A 13,181-nucleotide genomic window follows, 5' to 3' on the forward strand; every position below is an offset into this window, starting at 1 on the left:
TCACAGTTTTCTAGATAATTTCTTAGTTAATGCATTTGTTATTTTTTTTTAATAAATTTTTTATTTTAAATATGTGGGGTACAATTCAGGGTTAGGTATACAAATGGTCGGTATGCAGGTACCCTCAGTTAATGCATTTGAATGCCCAAACATCTTACATGTCTTTTTTTTTTTTTGGAGTCAGAGTCTTATTTTGTCGCCCAGGCTGGAGTGCAGTGGCACAATCACAGCTACTACAGCCTCGACCTGCTGGGCTCAGGTGATTCTCCCGCCTTAGTCTTCCAAGTAGCTAGGACTACAGGTGTGCAACACCACACCTGGCTAACTTTTTGACTTACTGTGGAGATGAGGGCTCACCAAGTTGCCCAGAATTGTCCTGGGCTCAGGCAATCCTCTCGCCTCCGCCTCCCAAAGTGCTGGGATTATAGGTGTGAGCCACCAGGCCGGGCTCCAAACATCTTTCAGTAATGAATATTGGGGATGAGAGGGTGAGTGGCAACATTCGGATTTAAATCAGTATCAGTCACATTGATCAGGATGTCACACATCAAAAATGACATCATGTATGTGGCACACAGATGATGTGGGAGCATCGATATGTGGTTTAGTGAAAGCACTTATTATACTTCTATGTATTCTATAGTCACAGGAAGAAAAATAAGCTAACAGGTATTTAAAAATACACTAACTATTGAATTTGAATAAACTTTCAAACAAAATATTTACAAATTTGTAATGAGAGACTTGTCTCCATAAATATAACTTTTAAAAAATCAGTTGTGATGTTTGAAATGACTAAATGCAGTTCTTGATTAAGACTTTTTAAAATGATAATCTGAAGAAAATTTGAAGAGAAATTTTTGAGAGTTACCATCTGTGTGAATGAGAATCCTGATTCCTACAAGGAAACATTAGGAAGTTTTGTATCCTCAGGCATGATGGATTCTTTCTCTGTAATTTTCACCACCCTCCTGGTTAGGGCAATGAAGGAAGCTAGATGAAATAAGTATTAGGATAGGATAGCTGGTGAAACAACCCCCAAATTAGAGGTTTAAAATAAATATGTATTTTTTGCTCAGATTACCATCCAGTGCAGGTTTCCAGAGAAATTTGGCTCCATGCAGTCCTTCACGGACCCAGGCTTCATCTCTCCTTTAAGAGTAGAAGAAGGAGAATTTTGCGTGGGATGTTTTTATGAACCAGGCCTAGGAGTGATATACTTTCTCTCCCATTCCCTGGTGTGAACTTGATCACATGGTCACACTTAAATCCAAGCATCACCTTGGAAATATTGCAGGTTTGGTTTTAGACCACCACAATGAAGCAAATATTGCTATAAAGTGATTTGTAAGAATTTTTTTGTTTCCCAGTGCATATAAAAGTTATGTTTACACTACACTGTAGTCTAGTAAGTATGCAATAGCATTGTGTCTAAAACATACATACCTTAATTTAAAAATATTTTATTGCTAAAAAAAAATGCTAACAATCATCTAAGCCTTCAGTGAGTCAACATTTTTTTTTGTTGGTGGAAAGTCCTGCCTCAATATTGATGGCTACTGACTGATCAGGGTGGTGATTGCTGAAGGTTGGGGTGGCTGTGGACATTTCTTAAAAGAAGGCAACAATGAAGTTTGCCGAATGATTGACTCTTCCTTTTTTTTTTTTTTTTGAGTTGGAGTCTCACTCTGTCGCCCAGACTGGAGTGCAGTGGCCGCTCCCAGCCACTGCAGCCTCGACCTGCTGGGCTCCAGCGATCCTTCCGCCCCAGCCTTCCACGTAGCTGGAACTACAGGCGCACACTACCACGCCCGGCTAATTTTTTTATTTATTGTAGAGATGAGGTCTCGCCTGCCCAGGTGGGTCTCGAACCCGGGCTCAGGCCATCCACTCACCTCAGCCTCCCAAAGGTACGGGATTACAGGCTGAGCCACCGAGCCCGGCTGACTCTTCCTTTTATGAAAGATCTCTCTGTAGCATGTGATGCTGTTTGATAACACTTTACCCATAGTAGAGCTTGTTTTAAAATTGGAGTCAGTCCTCTCAAATCCTGCTGCTGTTTTATCAACAAAGTTTATAAAATGCTCTAAATCCTTTGTTGTCTTTTCCGCAATGTTCACAGCATCTTCACCAGGAGTAGATTCCATCTCAAGAAACCAATCTCTTTGTTCATCCATAAAAGCAACTCCTCATCTGTGCAAATGTTATCACAAGATTGCAGCAAGTCAGTCACGTCTTCAAGCTCCACTTCTCATTCTAGTTCACTTGCTATTTCTGCTATATCTGCAGTGACTTCCTCCATTGAAGTCTTGAACCCCTTCAAATTGTCCATGAGAGTTGGATCTACTTTTTCCAGAGTCCTATTTATGTTAATGTTTTGATATGCTCCCCTGAATCATTAGTGTTCTTAGTGATATCTGGAATGGTGCATCCTTTCCAGAAGGTTTTCAGTTTACTTTGCCCACATCCATCAAAGAAATCAGTATCTTTGGCAGGTATAGCCTTATGAAATGTATTTCTCAAATAATAATACTTGAAAGTTGAAATGACTTCTTGATCCATGGGCTGTAGAACTGATGTTGTCTTTATAGCCATGAAAACAGCATTAATTTCCTTGTACGTTTCCATCAGAGCTCTTTGGTGACCAAGTACATTGTCAATAAGCAGTAATATTTGAAAGAAAAATTTTTTTCTGAGCAGTAGGTCTCAACAATGGACTTAAAATGTTCAGTAAGCTGTACTGTAAAAAGATGTGCAGTCATCTAGCCTTTGTTTTAATTCTAGAGCCCAGACAGGGTAGACATAGCATGATTCTTAAGGGCCCTAGGACTTTCCAAGTGGTAAATGAGCATTGGCTTCACCTTAAATTCACCAGCTACATTAGCCCCTAACAAGAGAATCAGCCTGTTCTTTGAAGCTTTGAAGCCATCATTGATTCCTCTCTAGTTATGAAAGTCCCAGATGGCATCTTCTTCCAATAGAAAGTGTAGCCACTTTTGTTAATTATCTTAGCTAGATTTTTCTGGATAACTTACTGCTTCACCTTATGCTTTTCTATTAGGGAGGCAACTTCTTCCCTTAAACCTCATGAACCAACCTCTGCTAGATTCAGACTTTTCTTTCACAGCTTCCTTACCTCTCTCAGTCTTCATAGAGTTGAAGAGAGTGAGGGCTTTGCTCTGGATTAGCCTTTGGCTCAAAGGAATGTTGTAGCTGATTTGATATTTTCTATCCAGACCACTCAAACTTTCTCTGTATCAGCCATAAGGCTGTTTCACTTTCATATTCATGTGTTCACTGGAGCAGCAATTTAAATTTCCTTGAAGAACTTTTTCTTTGCATTCCTAACTTGGCTGTTTGGCACAAGAGCTTTTGGCCTGTCTCAGCTTTCTACATGCCTTCCTTATAAGCTTAGTCACTTTTAGCTTTTGATTTAAAGTGAGAGTCTTCCTTCCACTTGAATATTTGGAGACTATTGTAGTATTATTAATGGCCTAATTTCAATATTGTGTCTCAGAGAATAGGGAGGCCCAAGGAGAGGGAGAGGCAGGGGAAAAACTGGTTGGTGGGGGTGTCAGAACACTCACAACATTTATCCACTAAGTTCGCCATCTTGTGTGGATGCAGTTTGTGGTACTTCAAAACAATTACAATGGTAACATCGAAGATCACTGATAACAGTAACCATAACAGATTAATAGTAATGAAATTTGAAATACTATGGGAATTACCAAAATATGACACAGAGACACATGAGCACATGCTTTTGGAAAAATGCTACCCATAGAATTGTTCAATGCAAAGTTGTCACAAATCTTCAATTTGTTTTTTTTTAAAGTAGTATCTGTGAAGTGCAATAAATCAAGCACAATAAAAAGATATGCTTATAGTCTATCTCTATGCCCAGAAAGAAGAGGAAAACAGGTACTGATGAACACTAGCAATATTATTTAAAAATGAGGTGAGCTGAGTTTACTTTTGGCAGGTTTAGTGAGTTAGTGGTCAAAAATCAGAGACAGCCAAAGATGGGGACCTAGTTAACTGTCCCCCACTTTGGATGGAGCCCTGAAGGACGGCACCAAGGAATAAGTATGAACCAGAAGTAAACCAACCCTCTCATGGACTTCAGTCAACTTTGTATAAACTGAGGACTTGGAAAACTTCAAGCTCTGAACTTGAATTATTTTCCACAAGTACTTTTTTCAAAGATAAAATGTAGCATGTACGAAAGTAACCAAACATATGAGGAGACAAGACACTATGAATAAGATCAAACAAAAACAACAGACAATCAAATTAGGAACTTCAGATATCAGAGTTGAGTCCATATTTTAAACAACTAGACGTACATATTCAAAGAGGTTAAAAAAGATAGCCAGGCTTAGAACTAGGTTTCAGAAGAGACTTAAAGATGATAAAAAGAGATGTCTTAATTTGTAAAAAGAGCCAGTGAAAATTCTAGAACCACAAACTGCAGTAGCCAAAATTAAAAATTCAAGGGATGGGTTTTAAAGCAAAGCACAGCTAAGGAGAAACATAGTAGAGCAGAATATAGGCCAGAGAAAACTATTCAAAATTAATCATGGAGAAGAAAGAACTATACAGAAGAAAGGACAAAATAAATGGAGAATATGAAGTTTCATTTAGAGTACCAGAGGAAGAAGACAGTGGTGCAGAGGCAATATACATGTGCTGATGGATTGGATATTGGCTGACACTTAGAGAGAAAATAAATACTGATAACACATTAATCTTCATATGCTTATCTGGGAGAAAACTACTAAAATCAAGACGCACTATAAATGGGAGCATATTGACCTGGGCTGTGACGTGGCACACTCACGGCCACCACAGCCTCAACCTGCTGGGCTCAGGCGAGCCTTTCACTTCAGTCTTCCAAGTAGCTGGAACCACAGGCATGCACCACCATGCCTGGCTAATTTTTTTATTTTGTTGTAGACACGAGGTCTCGCCAAGTTGCCAGGCTGGCCTTGGGCCTATGGGCTCAGGCAATCAAACCTCTTGCCTCAGCCTCCTAAATTGCTGGGATTGCAGGCATGAGCCACTGTGCCTAGCTGACTGGTGTGTTTTCAAGTGCAGTCATCCCTTGGTATCCGCAGGGAATTGGCTCCTGGACCTCCCATGGATACCAAAATCTGTGGATGCTCAAGTCCCTGATATAAAATGACATAGTATTTGCATAGAACCCACATACATTCTCCCATATACTTGAACTCATCTCCAAATCACTGATAATACCTAGTACCATGCAAATGCTATGTCAATAGTTGTTATACTGCATTGCTTTCTAGTTTGTATTTTGTTGTTGTATTGTTATTGTATTGAATATTTTCAATCAGTAGTTGGTTGAATTTGCAGATGTGGAACCCACAGATATGGAGAATCAGTTGTATTTTTTTAACTTCATATTTTAATCTCACTCATTTTAGAATTTAAATGATTTTATTTTAGATTTTGGGAGACGTGCATATTTGTTACATGGGCATATTGCGTACTGGTGAGGATTGGGTTTCCGGTGTCTCCATTCCCCAAATAGTGAATATTGTACCTGATAGGTAGTTTCTGAACACTTGCCCTCCTCCCTGTCTTCCCTGATTTGGTGTCCCCATTGTCTATTATTACTATTATTATTATTATTATTTGAGTTGGAGTCTCACTCTATCACCCAGACTCGGCCACTGCAGCCTCGACGTGCTGGACTCCGGCGATCCTTCCACCTCAACCTTCCAAGTAGCTGGAACTACAGGTGCGCTACCATGCCCAGCTAATTTTTTGATTTATTGTAGAGATAAGGTCTTGAAAGTTGCCAAGGCGGGTCTCAAACCTGTGGGCTCAGGCAATTCACTCACCTCGGCCTCCCAAAGCGTGGGATTACAGGCTGAGCCACTGAGCCCGGCCATCTATTATGTTTATATTTATGTCCATGAGTACCCATTGTTTAGCTCCACATAGAAGTGAGAACATGTTGATGTTTGGTTTTGTTTCTAAGTTCACTTAGGCTAATGGCCTCTAACTCCATCCAATTTGCTGCAAAGGACGTGATTTCACTCCTTTTTATGGCTGTGTCGCATTCCATGGTGTATATATACCACATTTTCTTTATCCATTCAACTGTTGATGACACTTAGATTGGGTCCATGACTTTGCTGTTGTGAATAGTGCTGTGATGAACGTGAGTGCAGATGTCTTTTCAATACAATCATTTCTTTTCCGTTAGGTAAATTCACAGTAGTGGGATTGCTGGGTTGAATGGCTTATTTTTAGTTCTTTGAGAAATCTGCATACTGTTTTCCATAGAGGATGAACCGGTTTACATTCCCACTAACAGTGTGTATTTCCTTTTCTCTGCATCCACTTCAATGTCTGTTGTTCTTTGACTTTTTAATGACAGCCACCTCCCTGGTATAAGATGATATTTCATTGTGGTTTTAATTTGCATTTCTCTGATGATTCGGCATGTTGAGCATTTTTTTCATATGTTTGTTGGCTGCTTGCTTGTCTTCTTTTGAGAAGTGTCTGTTCATGTCACTTACCCTCTTTTTAATGGGGTGGTTTGTTTTTTTCATGTTGAGTTGTTAGCATTCTTTGTAGATTCTGTGTGCTGGTCCTTTGTCTATGCATAATTTGCAAATATTTCCTCCTATTTCATAGGTTGTCTCTTCTCTCTGTTGATTATTCTTTTGCTGTGCAGAAGTTTTTACTTTAAGTCACATTTTTCTGTTTTTGTCACATTTGCTTTTGGAGTCTTCATTATAATTTTTGACTAGGCTGATGTCCAGAGGAGTGTTTCCTAGGTTTTCTTCTAGGATTTTTATAGTTTCAGGTCTTAAGTTTAAGTCTTTAATCCACCTTGAGTTAATTTTTAGATATGGTGAAAGATAGGGGTCCAGTTTCATTCTTCTGCATATGGCTAGCTAGTTTCCCCAGAACCATTTATTGAATAGAGTGTCCTATCCCCATTTTTATTTTTGTTGGCTCGGTCAAAGATCAGTTGGTTGTAGGTATGTGGCTTTCTTTGTGGATTCTCTATTCTGTTCCGTTGATCTATGTGTCTGTTTTGGAAGGGAGCTTTTTTAAAAAAAATTTCTATTTTTATACCAGAACCATGCTGTTTTGTTTACTGTAACCTTGTAGTATAATTTAAAGTTAGGCAATGTGATTCCTCTGCATTTGTTCTTTTTCTTTAGAATTGTTTTGGTTATTTGACTCTTTTTTTTGGTTCCATATAAACTTTAGGATTGTTTTTTCTAGTTCTGTGACAAACAATGTTGGTGATTTGATGAGGATTGCATTGAATCTGTAAGACTACTTTGGGCAGTATGGTCATTTTTACAATATTGATTCTTCTAATTTATGAACATGAAATATTCTTCCATTTGTTTGTGTCATCTACAATTTCTATCATCAGGGTTTTGTAGTTCCTCTTGCAGAGATCTTTTACCTCCTTGGTTAAATGTATTTCTAGGGTCTTTTTTGTGTGCGTGTGTGTCTGTATGGTTTTTGTCACTGGGATTGAGCTCTTGATTTGGTTCTTGGCTGGAGTGCTATTGGTGTATAGAAATGCTACTGATTTTTGTACGTTGGTTTTTTATCCTGAAACTTTTTGAAAGTCATTTATCAGGTCTGGGAGTTCTTGGAGGAATTATTAGAGTTTTCTAGGTGTGCAATTGTGTCACCAGGAAACAAAGATATTTTGACTTCCTCCCTGCTAATTTGAATGCCTCTTAATTCTTTCTCTCGCCTGATGACTCTGGGTGGGACTTCTAGTACCACATTGAATAGGAGTGGTTTAATCTTACGATTACTGGAGCTGATCATTTTTGGGAAAAGACTTCCTCCTTTGATACATTTCATTTTCTTTCTCATGTTTTTTTTAAAAAAATTATATTTCTATCTCTTCATGGCCTAAATTGGGAGGGGTTTTTTGGTTTTTGGTTTTTTTGGCAACCAATAACTTCTTGTTTTAATGACTATTTCTTTATTGTGGTCAAATAATACATAACATAAAATGTACCCTTTTAACCATTTTTAAGTGTACAATTCAGTGGCATTATCCATCTCTAGAACTTTCTTACCACCCCAAACTATACACATTAAACAATAATGCCACATTGCCCCAATGACTATTGTTTTTAAAAGCAATAGATGTTATATTAAGCTTTCACTTTCTTTAAGTGAATGAGCACATAATTGTTTTAGGGATGTCAGAGAAAGGCATAGTTGCTAATATAATAGCAAATGCAGAACCCACTGACAGAGGTATATAATTTGTGAAACAGCTGAGTGGGCTAAATTCTGATTTTCAGTTGCCCCAGGCACTTCAGGGCACTTCTGATAATGATTCTCCTTGGGCATGTAGTTACATTGATAGAAATCACATCCATGCATAAAAAGTGAGCTTAATTACATGTAACTATATACCTAATATGAGGTTTTACTTTTTTTTTTTTTAACTTACATTTCCTGGTTTACAGAAGATGAGACACTAAATTCTAACTGATCTCAAAAAAAGAGTGTACCCTCAGGGCATGAGTCTTATTGTCTGAGTGTCCGAGTTCACCTTTTTCCAGACATACTACCTCTTGCTCTTCCCCTCTCTCTTTAGGGGAGTTTCCTTTACAGGGTGATTCCACAGTCTCATCTGGTCCTTGCTGTGACCCTGAAGACAGGCAGATGCACAAAGGCTGATTTGGGGTTTTGGATGCAGTCAGTGGTGGAGTGAAATGAACTGATTCCTACTGAGAAAGGCATTTCTTTACACCCTCAACTCACTTGTACTAAGCCCAATCATTTGTGCTCAAAATAATAAAACAAATAATACATAGTAACACATAATTGTTAAGTAATAAAATGGTCTGGATAGTGATATATGCCCCAGGCACTCTGCTGAATGCTTTGCATGTATTATTTTGTTTAATCCTCACAATTCTGTGAGCCAGGAATCAAATCCCCATTTTACAGATGAGAAAACTAAGGAACGGAAAGATTGTTTAACTTGCTAGTGGTACCCAGCTAGTAACAGACAGAGGATTCAAATCCAGGCAGCCAAGTGCTGTTGCCCCTAGCTTCTCTATCAACATGGTCTATGGTCCTTATCAGGCCTGACAGCAGGGTTCCCTTGGAAGAGACTCAGGTTTAAACTACCCTCTCTATAAAGAAACCCAGAGCACACTTAGGGTAACCCCAAATCTGAGAGGGCTTATGCATGACGTTTACCTATTCCCAAGAAGTCACCTGGAGGTCCAGCCAGGAAAGCCATGGCACAGATGGCAGCAGATCGGTGACAAGCCAGTGAAGAATTCGCACCTGGGGATATACAGCAAACAGTTTTATAATCAAGGCAATCAAGTTAATCATTCAAATTCCTGTACGGTGTTTACAATTACATTGATTAAGCATGCCGCCTACATGGTTCTCAGCTTTGCTTGGTCACCTGCATCCCTGACTCATTCCTGGGACTATGTGGAGACCAACCTTGGTCAGGGACCGCTCTCTGAGGGAGGGGGCAGAAAGAAACCAGGTAGAGCGGAAAACAGTCTATATCCAGACAATACCCACAATACTCATGGCTTGTCTCGGATAAGGTCAGGCACAAGGTCTGGAGGTAGAGGCTCTGGCCAGGGAAAGAGGACGGGCAAGACAGAGGTCATCATCCCCGGCCCTCATTTGCTATGTGGCTGGTGAGAGGACATGGGAGGAAGGGTCCTGCTGAGCACTGGCACTCTCTGGGTTTCTGCACTATTGCCTATGTCCATAGTGGCTGCATCCTTCTCAAAACCACTCTCCCTCAAGGGGAATCACTGGTCCAGAACTGAACAATCTGGATTTACAAGCCCTGCTGTGAGAATCCCTTTCCTGACTGTTACTTGTCATGTGTGGCGGTGGGCTTGGTATGGCTGGAGTCACGGGGGTGAAAGTATTTCACCAAGACAGTCATGAATGAAGAAATGTGATTTATTTTTATTTTTATTTATTTATTTTTTTTGAGTTGGAGTCTCACTCCGTCCCCGAGACTGGAGTGCAGTGGCCGCTCCTGGCCGCCGCAGCCTCGACCTGCTGGGCTCTGGCGATCCTTCCGCCTCAGCCTTCCGAGTAGCTGAAACTACAGGCGCACGCTACCACATCCGGCTCATTTTTTGATTTATTGTAGAGATGAGGGCTCACCAAGTTGCCCAGGAGGGTCTCGAACCCGCGGGCTCAGGCAATCCACTCACCTCAGCCTCCCAAGGCGCGGGATTACATGCTGAACCGCCGAGCCCGTCTGAAACGTGATTTATTAAAGGGAAGATTCGTTGTGAAGGGCACAATAGGCAGAGACAGCAGAGAGCGTTTGCTGTCTCAAAGAGGCAGGGTCTAGGTAGAAGCATTTATAGGACTGTATTGGGGTCCAGCGTGTGGGCCAGGGGCATTGTCCCCCCACCCCATGGGGAAGTTTGCAAATTGGCTACATGCTGTGCCAGAGGTTTGTACCGTAGGCTGATTAACTGTGGGGCTTTAAGAGAGAGTTAATTAACAGCAATAGTTGACAGCTTTTGTGTACCAGAACTAGCAGCAAATGGTTAACTACTTTATGTTTACCTTGGAACTAATAGCAAACGTTTTACAGCTGGCTAGCCGGCTTTTACAGCTCTTGCTGGTATCAGTAAGCTTCTCTGTAACATTTGTAAAATCTCATCCTGAGATGTCCTTCCTCAATTTACCCAATTGTTGCTGGCCTTATGGAGTCATGTTTCTCCATATTACTGAGTTCAACTGGTTGCTAGGATGGGGCTAGGTGTAAAGGAATGGAGTTCAGACCAGCCTGGGCAACATAGTGAGACTCTTTAAAAAAAATGAGCCAGGCGTGTAGTGTGTGCTTGTAGTTCCAGCTACTCCGGAGGCTGAGGCAGAAGAATCACCTGAGCCCAGGAGGTCGAGGCTGTGGTGAGCTGTGATCATGCTACTGCACTCCAGCCTGGGCAACAGAGTGAGATCCCAACTCAGAAAAACAAAAGAATGTGTTTGCAGATAGTTTTCATAATGTTCATGAGTTAAATTCATGTTTCAGGTACAAGCACTTTACTCTTCAGGTGGCACTTTTCTGAATAATTGTGTGACCTCTGAGGCCTGCGCCCTCCTCATGTCAAGAGGCAACATGCTGCTCCAAGTTACTCTGGCAGTCTCAGGCTACTTCTGCTCATTTAGGCCTTCTGATACTTCCTAAGGAGGTTAGCCATGCTGTCCTTGAATAATCATACCTTCAATTAGACTAAAAATAATTTCTAACGATCTTGATGCTGGAGTATAGTCTTTATTTCCAAACTGACATAATATTCAGCAGCCGTTATCAGATAGCTCTACTGAACAACGGTGACAGTTTGCAGTTGAGTCATAGGGAGGATTTGTTAGGACATGTTTAAAATGATGTCATAGAAAGAAAAATATGGAAGCTCAGACTTAGGATAGGGACCTGAAAGGCATCAACTGAGGCTGCAGCTGAAGGTATTTTTTACTTCCACCACACTCATGTCTTCTCCTTGCTCCCTCTCCGTTTTGGGGTTTTTGTTTGTTTGTTTTTGTTTTTTTAACATCACTGTTAAGGCAACACAGTGTATGTACCCTGTCGTATCCTTGGCCTGTTCTGAAAACCCTGCCCGTTTGGTCAAGTGACTTCAAAGCACCATCCGGATCACACCATGACAAGAAAGAGATGTGTTTTCAAATTAAGCTAAGCCAAAGGCAACCAGAGTTGGTTTATTTTAATTTTCTTATTTCATTTTAATTATAGCCACTTGGAGCCAGTGACTATTTGGAACTAGCAAAGAATTTTGATACAATATTTTTACGAAACATTCCACAATTTACTCTGGCAAAGAGGACTCAAGCCCGAAGGTTCATAACTCTCGTCGATAACTTCTATGAGTTCAAGGTAAGGATACAGTATGTTTGCTCAGCGCTAACCATCGTGGGCTCTGGAGCCAGGTGGTTTGGGCTGGAATCCTGGCTTTACCACTTATTTCGCCTCCCTGTGCCTCAGTTTCCTTATCTGCAAGTCAGGGATGATAATGACTTACTTCAGAGGGTTGGTGTGAGGACTCAAAAACTAGTCCATGTAAAGCATTTAAAGCGTTTAAAGCATTTGTCACAAGCTTTTGGAGTCAGAATCTCACTCTGTTGGCCCAGGCTGGAGTACAGTGGTGGGATCACAGCTCACTACAACCTCAAACTCTTGGGCTCAGGTGATTCTCCCACCTCAGCCTCCCAAGTAACTGGGGCTACAGGTGTGTACCACCACACTTAGCTAATTTTTTATTTTTTGTAGATACAAGGTCTTACCATGGTCTCAAACTCCTGGGCTCAAGCCATCCTCCTTCCTCTTTCTCCAAAGTGCTAGGATTACTGGTGTGAGCTACTATGCCCAAAAATGCCATATAAGAAGTATTCATAGTAGCAGTAATCGTATAGTAAAGCTCCCATCACAAGACACTTCCTATGTTACCGATTCATTCTCCTAGACAGATTACGTGCTTCACCTATGAGGTTCTATAATACAATGCCTTGTCTAGACTGAATGCTCAATAAATGCTTGTTGTATGAATAAATGATTGGACTGACAGACTAATGAATGAGCAAATAAATAAATAACGGGCCCTCCTGAATATTGGAGTTCTCTCTCCCTATGGCCCAGAAACCCCAGTCACTGGCATTATACCATCCTGTTGTTTGTTTTTTTAATCCATGTGTTTTTGCATGAATTGTCAAACCATTGCCCAGTCATCAAAGTCAGTATAGACTAGTGGTGAAAGAATGGGCCCTGGGTCCAGGCTGTCTATCCTGAGTACTGGGCTAATCTCTTAGAGCTCCAATTGCCTTCTCTAGAAAAAGGGGATAACAATGGTACTTACAAGATTGTTGGCTGGGCACGGTGGCTCATGCCTGTAATCCCAGCACTTTGGGAGGCCGAGGAGGAAGGATTGCTTGAGCCCAGTGGTTTGAGACCAGCCTAGGCAACATAGTAAGACCCTGTCTATACAAAAAATAAAAAATTAGCCAGGCATGGTGGTGTGTGCCTAAAGACCCACCTACTCAAGAGGCTGAGGTGAAAGGATGGACGGAGCCCAGGAGGTCGAGGCTGTGGTGAGCCACGATCATACCACTGCACTCCAGCCTGGGCGATAAAG

General features: G+C 40.9%; 1 protein-coding gene across 2 annotated transcripts in view; it reads left to right on the forward strand.

Annotated features, from left to right (window-relative positions):
- Nucleotides 1-13,181, forward strand: part of AFG1L (AFG1 like ATPase) — a 212,836-nt gene that overhangs the window by 195,708 nt on the left and 3,947 nt on the right. The window contains exon 11 of one of the 2 annotated variants that reach the window (XM_008064891.1): nucleotides 11,789-11,929. The exons of the other annotated variant lie outside the window; for it this stretch is intronic. Coding sequence (XP_008063082.1) covers nucleotides 11,789-11,929 — 141 coding nt within the window. The remainder of the gene's footprint in view (nucleotides 1-11,788; nucleotides 11,930-13,181) is intronic. 2 annotated transcript variants of the gene reach the window in all.

Source organism: Carlito syrichta, unplaced genomic scaffold (genome assembly GCF_000164805.1).
Source record: "Carlito syrichta isolate Samal-C Ts95f unplaced genomic scaffold, Tarsius_syrichta-2.0.1 Scaffold308099, whole genome shotgun sequence".
In the NCBI taxonomy this organism is placed as follows: domain Eukaryota; kingdom Metazoa; phylum Chordata; class Mammalia; order Primates; family Tarsiidae; genus Carlito; species Carlito syrichta.